Source organism: Hirsutella rhossiliensis, assembly GCF_020360975.1.
Source record: "Hirsutella rhossiliensis strain HR02 chromosome Unknown scaffold00002, whole genome shotgun sequence".
Lineage (NCBI taxonomy): Eukaryota > Fungi > Ascomycota > Sordariomycetes > Hypocreales > Ophiocordycipitaceae > Hirsutella > Hirsutella rhossiliensis.
In genome coordinates, this window is record NW_025408668.1 from 1,461,069 (window position 1) to 1,473,792 (window position 12,724).

Consider the following 12,724-nt stretch of genomic DNA (forward strand, 5'->3'; position numbering starts at 1 on the left):
GCTGGCTGGCTGTTGCTATCTGCTACAACGGCCGTGGTCTCGACGAAAGGAACAACCCCCGCTATCCTCTTCTAGCATGGGGAGTTTCGACTCCGGCCTGAAAGAGTAGACAACGTTGAAAAAACAGCGGAGAATGCAGCTGGCTACATCCTGCACGGTCGCGGTCTACACGAGTATCTGACATATATATACAGAATCACTAACGTATTTCAGGCTCCGTATACAAATTCACAGTCAACAGCTCCCGGGGGGACGTGGTCCCGTTCAAGAAATCAGTGGCAGGGATAACCAGCCCAGGCTTCCGAGGTAGAGACTCGCTCTAAGCCCTGGCCCTTGTACACGCCACGGCGGGTGGGTGATCCTGCGAAGATTTCATAGGGCAGTGGATGCGTCTCAAGGAAGCGCCGTGATGCTAGCGCTCTATATCATTGTCCATTGGTTGTCTCCCTTGTGCATGGCGGCCCACCATGTCCATGTCTCAAGCGACGATTTCATTTTTTTTAGAGTTTATGCATGTCTAAGGTCTTGGATCACGAGCGAGCGAGGCCTGAAACTACTGAGCCGTGGCGCACAGTTCTAGACTTTAAGAAACTTATACGAGCTTTGCCAGCAATATAAACGAGGGGTGAGGGTTGCCAGAAAAAAATGCGGCCGCAGGTCTCGACTCAAGGCGCGGAATGAAGCCAAAAGGTAGAACAAAGTTGGCAGTTTTCGATGGCCATGAGACGACGGATATATGGAGTAGAGTCGCCGTGGCATGACAATAGCAATAGAAGAGATCAGATTAGGGGGAAGATAGGAAGACAGACCTGGCTAGCTTTGGTTCATGTTCTCGGGCCATGGATGTTCGCGAACAGCAAGTATTCAATGGTATAAATGCCAACATGAGAAAATCTATACCGACCTGATCCTTAAACCCTTGTAGCCTTGAGACGCGTCTCCTCCAGCAAAGCAAGGTCCTCCGCCATCCTTGTTTCACTCTGTGCTGACCCTTAAAAATGTGGCTTGGAAACGCTCCTCGGGTTGCTCAACGATAGGCTAGACGCGCGAAAGTTGGATGACAGCTCAATGGGATATCTTGGTCGGGATGTTGTAAGGAAGGCCGCGACCAGAGAAGTGCTACCAAAACGAGGAGTGAGTCGGTTGAAAGACGAAACGTATTTGCCTTGTGTGAGAGTTCGCCAAAGCTCCAACAGACAGGAAGAGGTCGCTATGCGACTACAGGCTCAATTGAGACGCCAGATGAACTTATGTGACTCCTGGTTAGGGATTTGTGTTTGTAAACCTCCGACCAATTCACAAGATGGTAATAGTTTTATAGCCTCGCGACTTAGTGGCGTGTTATACTTCGATATCGACCAGAGCATGAGACGACGTTACCCAAGGGTCATGCGCGCCTAAAACCTGCGGTCGTTTCTTGTTTTAAAAAAAGTGTCAGTCTTCAGGCGTGGCTATAATGCAATTTGTCTTTTCTTATCCATCCTAGTATAACTTAGAGCCAGGATTCAACTTGATAATAACTATATTCGAGTCTGCTGCAAAATACTATACTATCTTTATTAAAAGTCTAAATAACTAGATTTTCGTATAAAATAATACCTTTAATTATAATATTCGCCTCTAATAACAATAAAATATCTAGCAATTTATACAACTATATTTACTTAGGGGTCCCTAATACTTTATATTATTTAATATAAGATACATACTATCCTCCTTCGATAGTTAGTCTATATACCAGCTGCTCTTCATCATAGCCAGCTTAGCAAAGGAAGCTGCCTATCGCGTCTTCCCGTACTTTAACGAGCCAATTATGACCAGCGAGGTTAGACGACCGCCACCTCTAACGGGTAAGTTCCGCTTCAATATCGCAAGGGGCACATGCCACTTCTTCATTTCGAAGTCCGGCATAGAATGCAGGGAAGCTTTAGGCTTTTCCGCCATCACGAAAGCCTAGGCATCCACAAACTGCCATATATATTTCTTGCGGAAGCGCGTCTCCATGATCGCTTCAGCGTCTTTATGCCACTTGCAGTCTATGAACTATTCCTCGTATATGACGATCTCCTTTTTATTGGGGGATAGCTTCGAACCCATCTATCCACCGAAAATGTCACCGTCGTTGGCGACGTAGGCCTGGATGTCTTCCAGCCACTTCTCGAGAGGTTCGCGAGTCTTCTTCGTGAGAATACGAATTGACCGCGTGTCAACAAAACGCTCTTCGTTCTTCCCGGAGAATGTGCAGCCGGGACCGCACGGTTCCTTTGCTGACACAGCGCGGAGCGTCAATCAGATGACCGTTGTCTCTGTGCTCGCCGCTTGCCTGTCGCTCCTCTCCGGACTCACTACCTCGTGTGGTCCTTGGTCGCCCTGCTCCCTGCGGTAAAACATGGCCCTTCGCCTCACGGCTGCGGGAAGTTTCGCAGTCATTGCCATCCATCCGGGGTCGGTGGCCGTCTCTAAAAGGCGTTTCCTCCTGCGAACACGCGTTGGCCTACTATCCTCTGCGGCTTTCACTTCTCTGGAAGGAAGCCATGGGTAATTAGCCGGGCACCGTGTGTGCACTCGGGCGGGTAGCGTATCACTCTCGTTCCCTCCATGCTTTGCTCGTTTCACTCGCTGAGTTCTGAGCCTGAACAGAGTAGACTACTTCTCAATTCATTGTCGTGTGTTCTGACTCTGTGCAGGGTGTGAGTAGAAGCATCACCGCTTCCGTGCCAAGAAAGCAGGACCGGTCTTGCCGCAGAACAGCGGGAACCGGGCCTCGTCTTCTCGTCCAATTGCCGCCCTCACGTCGTCCCATAGGTCGTATGGCAGTCTCTTGTCACCAAAGAGGATTCGGCCTTCTGTCTCTTGCAACGACTTGAGCCAAACTTCCGCGTCGTCCTCAAAGTCGTCCCTGCAGCACCTCAGGTGCCAAGCCCGGCTCTCGCCGCTGAGAAACAGGGGGTCCAACGGAATAGGGACAAAATTCTGTGCCTGTAGTGTGAAATTGGATGCATCCATTCTGACCAAGATGTCGTATACGCCCGAGGGCTTTAAGACACCACAGTGTCGAAACATTCGATCCTTCAATCGCAGCCGCAGCTCATCCAGTATTTCTGATGGCATCACCGTAGTTGACGGAACCCATAGAACAAAATACAATCGCTGGCACAATGTCTGTTCCCTCGAGGATTCACAGGTGACATGACCACAGCAAGAGCAGCCCGGACAGTCTGTCGCCCGGGAATCCAACTCGGCTGGAGATAGGACATCCATGATAACCACTTCCGTCGGAGCCACAATCGCTCCGTACGAAGATACCGGGGCGAAACGTACAGGCGGGCCAATTCTCGCGGATGGGTTGGCACGGGAGATTGAACGGCCTCGGCGCGCGTGTACGCCACGTTGCCTTCACAGGTCAGTTCTGATCTGGCTAGATATTTCCCTTCTCTAGATCAAATCGTTCAAAGGAACCTGCTTTTGCTCGTGTCAGTTTCTCTTTCTGCGTTTGCCTTTCGACAAATGTGTGAGGCGTAGGCGGTCAACCTTTCCGGTTGCGTGTGGCACTTAGCCGAGGTTCTATACAGTACTCGGTGGCTGTCTCCAGTGAGAGGTGTAAAAACAAGTCCGTGTTTCTCCCAGAGGAGGGAAGACGAGGTCTCACCTCTTATATACTACGTGCCTGTGCCTCTGTCCCATGGGTGCTCCCCACTTCTGTGCGGACACCTGCATGATGTTTGCATGAGCGGGACCCTGCAGCCACACGCACGGCCTTCATTCCCCCGTCATTCACGGTTCAGTCACCAGCCATCGTCCCTTCTGTCCGATTGGCTCTACAAACCGCAGCGCCCCTGCTCTGTTCCGGCGTGCCTACAGTACTGCCTAGTAACTGATGTCAACTGTCGTACGGGGAACCTTTATAGTTTATACCAAACATAGGGGCTCAGTCGCTCCCCTCACTGTCGTCCGCATCGCTTCCTCGCTGCAAGGGTCCCTTGTGTGTGCTCCTCTCGTCGCTGCCACAGTCACCCCCTCCGGTCGTTGTCAACACTCGTGCCCACTCGTGTTCTACTCGCTCCTGTTTGTGTGGTGCGTAGAGCAGATTCGACAGACGGAAGAATACGACCGTTCTATCGGCTAGCTGGCCTGGAAGGACAAGGCTGGCCGGAGCGGCAGGGCATCATGCCGCGACACACACTCAACTCGAGGACGAGGCAGAGTCACGCGTCACGGATGATATAACCCACCCTGGGTGCCTATATACTTCAATCTCGACGAGCGGAGCCATGGTCAGGCAGACTTAGACTTGGATTCTTACTTTTGAACGACGTGATACCCGAGGATCACCACGTTCAAAGTTCCAACACAAGAATGCACCTGCCGTTACACGTGCTCGCGTCCCCCTGACAAGAAAAACGCGTGGCCACAGCTGCTTCCGTAAGCAAAACAGAAACTGATGCGCGAGTTGTGACGGAACTGTTTTCTTAACGCGTTTCTGTTTCAAGTTGCTGTAATCGAGTGATTACGTCGTCATGGAGGATTGGAGAGATTGGTGCCCACGGGCTTGGAGCCCTGGCCTGGGACAAAGTGAGCTTACCCACCACTGGAGGTCCTCTTTAAGCATCAGCAGCCTGCCGAGGCGGAGATATGATTGTAAGAACTTCGAACTACTCGAAGTCTGCGGCCAACCCTACGTTAGGGCCAACCCTTATTGACCTCTTGAGGTTAAGAAGCCCTCTTTTCCGGGCTCGCTTTTCCGGGCCCTGAGTATTACTGGACAGTCACTGCTCGGTGATAGCGTGTAGCGAAGGGGAACGGTGCCTTAGTCGCGCGGCCCCAGGTTAGTATCGTCGGCCTGACTCTCGTCAGAACTCAGAAAATAGACTCCGTGACTGCAAGTTGCAGGTGAGAACCCGCTTCGGGGTGATAAGGAACGAAGGAAATAAGGAAATCTGCTTTCGATTTCGACAGAAGGGCGGACCTATAATATATATATATATATATATATATTATAGAGCCATATTGGCTGCAAAGTGTCACGTTGGACGGACGTCCAACAGTGGATATGCTCGAGTAAATGCTGCACCCTTGGATGGACTCCGTCCGTCATCTAGCCAAATCATTGGCATGCATGATTCTCTGTATTAGTGCCAGGCCACAAAAATGTTGCGGTGACTGAACTACACGACGCTGAACTTATTTATCAAACCACATATCAACTAGTTGCCACATGCTTGCCATGTCATTCTTGGGACCTAGTTTAATTACCTCTTAATACGATTAAATTTGAAATTTTCAGAATCATGATACAGCACTGAGCACACATCAGACAGAGCTTAACTACAACAGCAAGCATGGTGAGCAAACAGTACCGGGAAAGACCGAACGGGAAAGCCCACGCAGTAATTCAACCCATCTCGCCTTAGATGACATGCTTTCGCGGCGGTGTCATTCCAAGGCCGAACAGGCTGGTGCCGTCCAACAGCCGACATGGAGTCAGCCCCGCATTCAGCTCACAGCTTCATACTGGGTTGGGCTAAGCGCTGACTGCAGCTCAATAGACGGCTGAGCCGTTTTATATCCGCTAAAGTATATCCCCGCTCAGTGAGCCGAACTTTGGTTCAAATTGCAAAGTAGGATAGCGCTTAATGAGCGTGTCGGGATTCTTGGTCCCGAAGTGCCCCTGTCGTTTATGCTTGCTTCCGATTCGGCCGGTGCCTGGAACTTGGGAGCGAGCCAGTTGAATCGGCCACCGAGGAGTCTATAAGACAGTAAGTTCTCGCCGCATACGAACGGACCGTTTTGGTTTAGTCTTGGCTGCTACTCACGCGACGATGGGAGAGGTAGGCAACTCGGCGCCTGGTTCCCCGCGAGAAGACGCGACAATGATGCCGAAATAGATGGCCCAAGAATATAAAGCATTGGACGAGTCTCAGAATTGTGCTTGGAAGTGCGAAGTATTCACCTCCGCTCCATGTGGAGCTAATAAATATCCGAGTCTAAGTCGAGCAAGATAAACACACATTCGATTGCGTCTCTTCCTGGGCTTTCTGCTTTGTTTCCGCTACTCTCGAACATTATAGTGCCCTCTGCAGCCGTACTCTGTACACTATGGCTTCCAACTCCAGCTTCCAGCTATACCCTCTCAACAGAGATCCCATCTTCGACTTGGGCCTTCTGCGCGTCCTGTCGCTTAGCGTCTACGATGGCGGTGACATCAACGATGTGCTCATGGCCGCTAGCAGCATCATCCCAGGGGACTTTAACAGCTATGCTGGCACCTTTACCCGCCTAGCCAGCCGCGTCTTTGAGCGTGCAAAGACGGTGGTGGAAAGTGGCTTCCCCTTTTCCGCCCGAACAGCCTTCTTCAGCGCCGCGACTTACTTCCGCTCTGCTGAATTCCTGCTCCACGGCAATCCGGCCGATCCTCGTCTTGCACAGCTCTGGGACAAGCAGATAGAGGCGTTTGATCATGGGCTCGCTCTGCTTAAGCCCCCAGGGCAGCGAGTTACAATCAACACACCCGACTTCGACATCCCTGCCATCTGGATTACGCCCAGCGGAGAGACGAAGAAGCGGCCAACCATAATCACTGGATTTGGCTACGATAATACCCAAGAGGAGCTCTACCACCTCATCGGACTCGCCGCCCTTGAGCGCGGCTATAATGTTCTCAGTTACGAAGGCCCCGGCCAGCCCGCCGTGCTCAGGAAACAGCGTCTTGGCCTTATTCACGACTGGGAGCGTGTTGTTACGCCCGTCATGGACTATGCTCTTAGCCAAAAGAACATGGTTGACCCTTCGTCAGTAGGTCTCGTAGGCTTCTCTCTAGGCGGTTACCTGGCATCCCGAGCTGCTGCCTTTGACCACCGATTCGCGGCCGTCATGGTCCTCGATGGGGTCTGGGACTTTGGGTCCATCATCAAGAACACTTTCGGACCTGACTTGATGAAGGTGTACGCAGCCGGCGATAAAGCGAAGTTCGACTCGCTTGCCGCCGCGAGGTTTCTCCAACCGCAATCTCCGACCTTCCTCCGTTGGGGTCTCGAACAGGGCCTGTGGGCGTTCAACACACGATCGCCCTTTGACTTTGTCACGCTCAGTGCAAACTTTACCCTCGAGCGTGTTGCCCATATGATCTCAACGCCGGTCTTTGTTGGCGAAGCCGAACAGGACCCGTTTTATGCCGGCGAGGCCCGCCGCCTGGCCAGTCGCCTCGGCAGATGGGGTCACTTGCACGAGTTCAAGGCAGAGGATGCCATTGGCACTCACTCGGCCATTGGCGCGCTCAAGCAGCAAAACCAAGTCGTCCTGGATTGGTTTCAGCGTACGCTAAGCAAGAAGCGCAAGGGAACGAGGCGGGGCTCGTAGGCTTGTCAGGGTTTGTCGCTGCCTTTTCACCCTTCTCACAACTTGGATCTTTTGGGCTATGTCCAACTCAGAGTATACTTCAATAAAATTGTACATATATTTGCCGCAGTCTTGCCTTTATGCGCTGAAGAGTAGGCTTCCTTTTCTGGATTTTCTCATCTGGCGCCGAGGAAGTGGCCCAGGCGGCCAGGCCATGGCCTCTTTGACTTCAATTCTCCTCGCCCTCTCCCACTTCTTCCCTGGCTCTCTTAGGTCGTTTGGACTCGCCACAGCCAGCGCTGTCCAGTACCGGAGTAATAAATTCGTTCAACAAGCGTGAGATAATTGTCTTTAAGAATAATCGCTTTCCGACGGCTACTGTCTGAGCTTTGCCCTCATCTTTGGGGGGTTTTATCCCTCGCTCCGAGTTACGTATCATCATACTCATACGGCTCCCCAACGCTTCGATCCTTGTCGCCCTCTGCATCGGTTATGTCCTTGTATATCTGCAGCTTCTCCTCGAAGTTATCTCCTAGCGCAGTGTACATCTTGCGCGCGCATTCGCCCGTGGAGCATGGAAACGCATGGACTGCTCCGTCGTCGAAGCTTCGCACCAGCGTCACGGTATCCTCGCTCACGTCCTCTTCTCCCAGCACGCAAAAATATTCGTCGTCCCAGTCCTTATTATTAGGCGTAGCCCGCAAGTACTTGGCGCAGTCTTCCAGTGTTTTCCCCAGAAAAGGCGACGCAAAAGAATCGGCAATGGGCGGGCGAGTACCATCAGAAGGCAGGGACCGTTCGCCTTCGCCCTCGCCCTCGGTGCGATGCTCGGGAGCGCAAGCATACGGAGAAGAGGGGTCCGGGATGTGGACAACGGTCAGGAAGAAGTTGCCGTCATTCTCCTCCGCCGTTCGACGGAGAAACTGGTTGATGTACTGATGGCGTGTCAGACGTGCAAACGCGCTAGGCGGTGGTCTGGCTACTCACCTCAACATCGACTGTCTCTGAGAGCACGAAGAGTGCAAAGGGGCTGTTAGGGCCGGACATGATTTCCGCGAGAAGACTTGGTGAAGAGACGTGTGAAGGAGGTGCATTTGGCGCAGACTTTGAGCGGCGAAATCAGTGAACTGTTCAATGTGGGGAGTCGGACGAAAGCCGGGGAGATTGTTATATCTGTGTGTTAGCTCAGCCAGACTGGCAAGATGAGTGTTGCACCTGCAACAGTTTCATAGTCAGCGGGTTGGCGGGACCTTTGCATGAGAACAGCGACATACATCATAGTCGTTTAATTATGCTGTCTTTGAGGGCTGAGTGTGGTAATGACGATGCCGTCGGTGGCTGCCGACCAACGACATGTATCAAAAGAATGGTAATTCACGTTGCTACATGCGTAACACTTGGTCTGCAGTCAGCCCTAAGCAACCCCATTCGGCGTTAAATCCAGATTTTTGAGGCCACATCTCACAACTTTGCCGAGTCTTGTCAAACCATCAGCAGGCGAACTTATTATGAAGTCTACTCGGCCACTCGTCGAGGACCGCTGGCCCCCGAACAAAGTTAAGCGGAATACATGTGATCAGGACTTGTGTTGCATTCGTCTACGGACGAAACAAGTTCAGCCCTCCTCGCCCTTAAGCGAAATAGAATTTTTCCCGCGCGTCGTGCTCTGGGTATACACAGGAGAGGATCGTGGCAGCTCACGGCAAGGAGAAGCCCATTATGGCCAGGAGGATGAAATCTTTATTCTACTCAGGTGGTTGCATCAAGAGAAGGAGAATTCTATCGGGGTCAGGTGGATAAAATCTCATTCTAACGAGGCGGTTTCATCAAGAGAAGGATCGGTCTTAGAGACCGTCAAGAAATTAGAAGCATCCGTTCACGTCCATATAAGAGCAGAAGGGTAGAATAGTCCACTATGGGTTTTTCATCATCATCATCTTCTACGTTTCCCTTCCGGCCAACAGCTACTCATTGAGCCATCGGATCGTCTTGGTCTGGTCAATTTCATTATGTTTGGTCTTATACCAACCGCCCTCTTTGCCACGGCAGCCCTAACTCAGATCGAAGACGTTGGCATTCCCTTTAGCGGCAACCTCGACGTTGCCCCTGGCCGTGCCAATCGTTTCCAAGCCCGAGCCGGCACCGACTTTGGCATACTGAAATTCAACTGCAAGGGCGGAGAATCAGCCTGCAACAATGCCTGCTACTACATCAACTGCCACGCACCCGCCAACAATATCAAGGATGCCGACAAGATTGTCTACACGGGTCCCAAGTCGAAAGATAACGATCGGAATCGCCGTGAGTCGGGGTGCCAGGCTCGTCACCCTCCAAAGGGGGCCCATCAGAAGCGTCAGAATCACAAGCCTCATAAGCCTAAGAAGCCTACGAAGCCTCATAAGCCTACGAAGCCTACGAAGCCTAACAAGCCTAAGAAACTCGGCTCGACTACCAGCGTATGCCGGGCGTTTCCATACAGTCAACGGTTCATACCCAGCGACAAACACTCAGAGGCGTCATCGTGGCAGTGCGATGAGTGGCCGCCGGCGTCGTCTCAGCAGCAACCGTTCGGGTCCAGCGGACGCATTGCCAACAGTCTCCGCTGTATGCCTAGCCACGAGAACGAAGCACTCGGTCGTCAAATGGCTTCATTCTATCAGGGTCATGGGACATGGCCCGGCCGAAAGACAGCGGGCAAGATGGCTCGCAATGATTACGCCCGCGTCGAGTTCGACATCTCCCAAGCGGACGGGAGCAAAGTGTCGTTCTGTATAAAGCATGTAGATGGCCTCCACTGCGACAACGACGTTTATCAGTTCGGCCTGACCAAGAAACGTCAAAAGTATGGCCAAATTTCAGTCCCGATCGAGCCCAATGACAGTGACCAGGACAACCTTTATGCTCTTCAGGACACAAGATTCAAAAGGATATTCCAATGCTCCATCAAGCTCACGCGCGAGGGCGACAACCACTTCAAGAGCATCGAGCTGGGCGATGGGGAAGGTACCAAGCACGAAGCGCCCGACTGCGACATTCCAGGGGCGACTGGCCACTGCACCCTAGAGGGGCTTCCCAAAGAATTGAAGCTGTTCAAGAAAGGCCCTCTGGGCTCCAAGCTCAAATTTGAGTATGCACCAGGGGAAGAACAAACCAACTTCAACTGGTATGCGTGGGACACTGATTCCGAGGGCAAAGGCAAAGGTCCCACCGCCGATAAGTTTTATTGCAAGAAAGGTAAGAGCGGAAACGAGGAGGATATTGAGTGCTGGTTCCCTTGCTACGAGAACGCAGATGGCAGATAGCCGTGCATGTATTTTATCTCAATCGGTAGAGGCGCATTGTCGGAAAGTTGGCTCGTTGTTGGTGGATCAGGGAAAACTCTGGCAACGTCATGCATAGGGCCTAGGGAGTGTTTGGGACTGTCATTGGGATCAAATCGGACTTTAGTGAGCATTGACCCGTTGGACTAATTTATAACGGTTAAATCCCACAAACGCTCTTTACACAGGTCTTTCTTCGTCAGAGAAATTGATACTAGGTGGCCTGTTTCTGACTTGGGATAGGCTTGCGTGCATAGACGGGGCAGGCGCTATTTGAACGCCAGTTGTCTAGCCATGTTTTACGACGTCATCTATGAGTCTGGCTGGGTGTTGTTGGATGCCCACTTCGTACATGTAGAAGCTGGGAGAGGAGAATATACCCCAATTTGGTTTTATCACGCAATGTGTAGTTGGACAGTCACAAGGGAATGGTCAAGGTCATAAAATTGTTGACGTTGTTCTCATTGAGTCACGTCCGCATGGACAGATAGAATCAATGGTTGAACGTTGACATCATATTCCCATCTAAACTCCCGATGACCTCAAGCCACGGCTCAACAAACAGATTTATTCGTGTTGCAGCTTGGCAATAACACATGTAGCTACACGTGCTAGTGCGTAATCCAGTCAAAATGTCATAAAGTCGTATCAATCCCACCCTGCCAGGTGATGGAGACACGAGATGGGATGTCCTTCCTACACAAATCTGCTTTTGCCTCCCAACGACATGTTAACTATGAACTATTTTGCGAAGATGAGTACTTGTGCATGGGAAACTGGTCCCGACGTGCGTTCTCTTCCATACGTGCGAGGCGCAGCTGGCGCTGCTTCTGCTGCCTGCGGCGGTACAGGAGGAGCAGAGCGGCAGCGACGGAGCTCACGCCGACCAGAGAGCCGATGACGATGCCGGCGATGGCGCCGGCTCCCAACTTTGAACCTGCCGAGCTGCCGGAGTTGTCAGAGTTCGCGGTGGGCTTGGATCCGCCGGCGGCATCCGCCTTCTTATCATCCTCGCCGGGCTCGGTAGCGTTGAAACAAAAGCTACTGTCACTAACAAAATCGGAAGCCGAGACAAAGGTAATATCGGCACATGCGTAGAAAGTCTGGTTGTGGGGGGCGTCCCAGTCTGCCCTGTAGATGATCTGCAGGGTGGCATTGGTGCCGGCAGTGATACGTTCGGGAGCATCAGGGACCTTGACACAGGTGTGGCCAGGGTTGAGGTCATTGATGTCGGTTGAGCTCACAAGGGGGGAAAAGTCATTGTTGCTGGCCGGATCTGTTTGTTCGGGACGGGGCGCAGGTGAGTGGATGTTCAGTAGTGACTGCTTGGAACGGGCAGGTACCTTTGGAGTAGGATATGCTGATCTTGGAGTCGTAGTAGTCGTCCTGTGCCACGAGGGCGACTAAGCCGCCGTCTAAAGCATGTCGTTAGCAGAACGGACGAGGCTTTCGGTAACATGCCCTTCTATCGCTGGACAGAAACCCGACTCGACAGTCCGCTTTTGACAGCATATGTTCTCGACAGAGTCAAGAACAAAAAAAACTAAAACTCGTTGCCGACTTACTCAAGGGAAATTTGGTCCTGACGCCTGGGGCAGCGCTTGATCCACAAGGAGCTGTGTTGTCCATCTTGCCCAACCAGACTCGGTCAGGGGGCCACATGAATGCGGCCGGGCCCATATGATCGTCGGTGAATGATGCCGATGACGGATTGCTCTTGGACTGTTTGTCATCGGCGTAATGGGCAGTGGCGATGGCCAGCATGGAGGCCAGGCCAAGGGCCAGGCTGTTCTTGGGGAGCTGCATGGCGGAAACCAGACCAGCTTGTGATTGAGAGAGGAAAGGCCGGTATGAGACGAGCTCTAGGGGTGGGAAAGAAAAAAAGAGAGCGAACTCTGCCAAGGGGGTTCGACAGAAGAGGAGAGAAGCAAAAGAGGTCGGGGGAAGGGGCCGGTGGCGGCCAAGTTATGGATAGGCCCCCTCCATGTGAAAAGTAAGGTAGCGGCGGATGCGACCTTTGCGTGCAAACTTTTCCCAAGAAAGCTCTTTTCCTCCCTTGGCCGAGCTTG

General features: G+C 52.2%; 5 protein-coding genes across 5 annotated transcripts; 2 read left to right on the forward strand and 3 right to left on the reverse strand.

Moving 5' to 3' along the window:
- Positions 1-2,097: 2,097 nt before the first annotated feature.
- HRG_01725 (uncharacterized protein) lies at positions 2,098-3,006 on the reverse strand (the record flags this gene model as incomplete). The annotated part of the gene is made up of 3 exons (XM_044860196.1): positions 2,098-2,267; positions 2,343-2,476; positions 2,708-3,006. 3 exons carry the CDS (start codon positions 3,004-3,006, stop codon positions 2,098-2,100), a joined length of 603 nt encoding a protein of 200 aa, XP_044723829.1.
- A 3,090-nt stretch (positions 3,007-6,096) lies between these two features.
- On the forward strand, positions 6,097-7,356 carry HRG_01726 (alpha/beta hydrolase family domain-containing protein; the record flags this gene model as incomplete). The annotated part of the gene is made up of 1 exon (XM_044860197.1): positions 6,097-7,356. The coding sequence occupies one exon, from the start codon at positions 6,097-6,099 to the stop codon at positions 7,354-7,356; it is 1,260 nt and encodes a 419-aa protein (XP_044723830.1).
- A 407-nt stretch (positions 7,357-7,763) lies between these two features.
- On the reverse strand, positions 7,764-8,382 carry HRG_01727 (uncharacterized protein; the record flags this gene model as incomplete). The annotated part of the gene is made up of 2 exons (XM_044860198.1): positions 7,764-8,270; positions 8,323-8,382. 2 exons carry the CDS (start codon positions 8,380-8,382, stop codon positions 7,764-7,766), a joined length of 567 nt encoding a protein of 188 aa, XP_044723831.1.
- A 962-nt stretch (positions 8,383-9,344) lies between these two features.
- Positions 9,345-10,637, forward strand: HRG_01728 (deoxyribonuclease nucA/NucB domain-containing protein; the record flags this gene model as incomplete). The annotated part of the gene is made up of 1 exon (XM_044860199.1): positions 9,345-10,637. One exon carries the CDS (start codon positions 9,345-9,347, stop codon positions 10,635-10,637), a length of 1,293 nt encoding a protein of 430 aa, XP_044723832.1.
- Positions 10,638-11,389: 752 nt separating this feature from the next.
- HRG_01729 (cytokine inducing-glycoprotein) lies at positions 11,390-12,461 on the reverse strand (the record flags this gene model as incomplete). Its single annotated transcript, XM_044860200.1, has 3 exons — positions 11,390-11,931; positions 11,999-12,070; positions 12,221-12,461. The coding sequence occupies 3 exons, from the start codon at positions 12,459-12,461 to the stop codon at positions 11,390-11,392; spliced, it is 855 nt and encodes a 284-aa protein (XP_044723833.1).
- Positions 12,462-12,724: the final 263 nt, after the last annotated feature.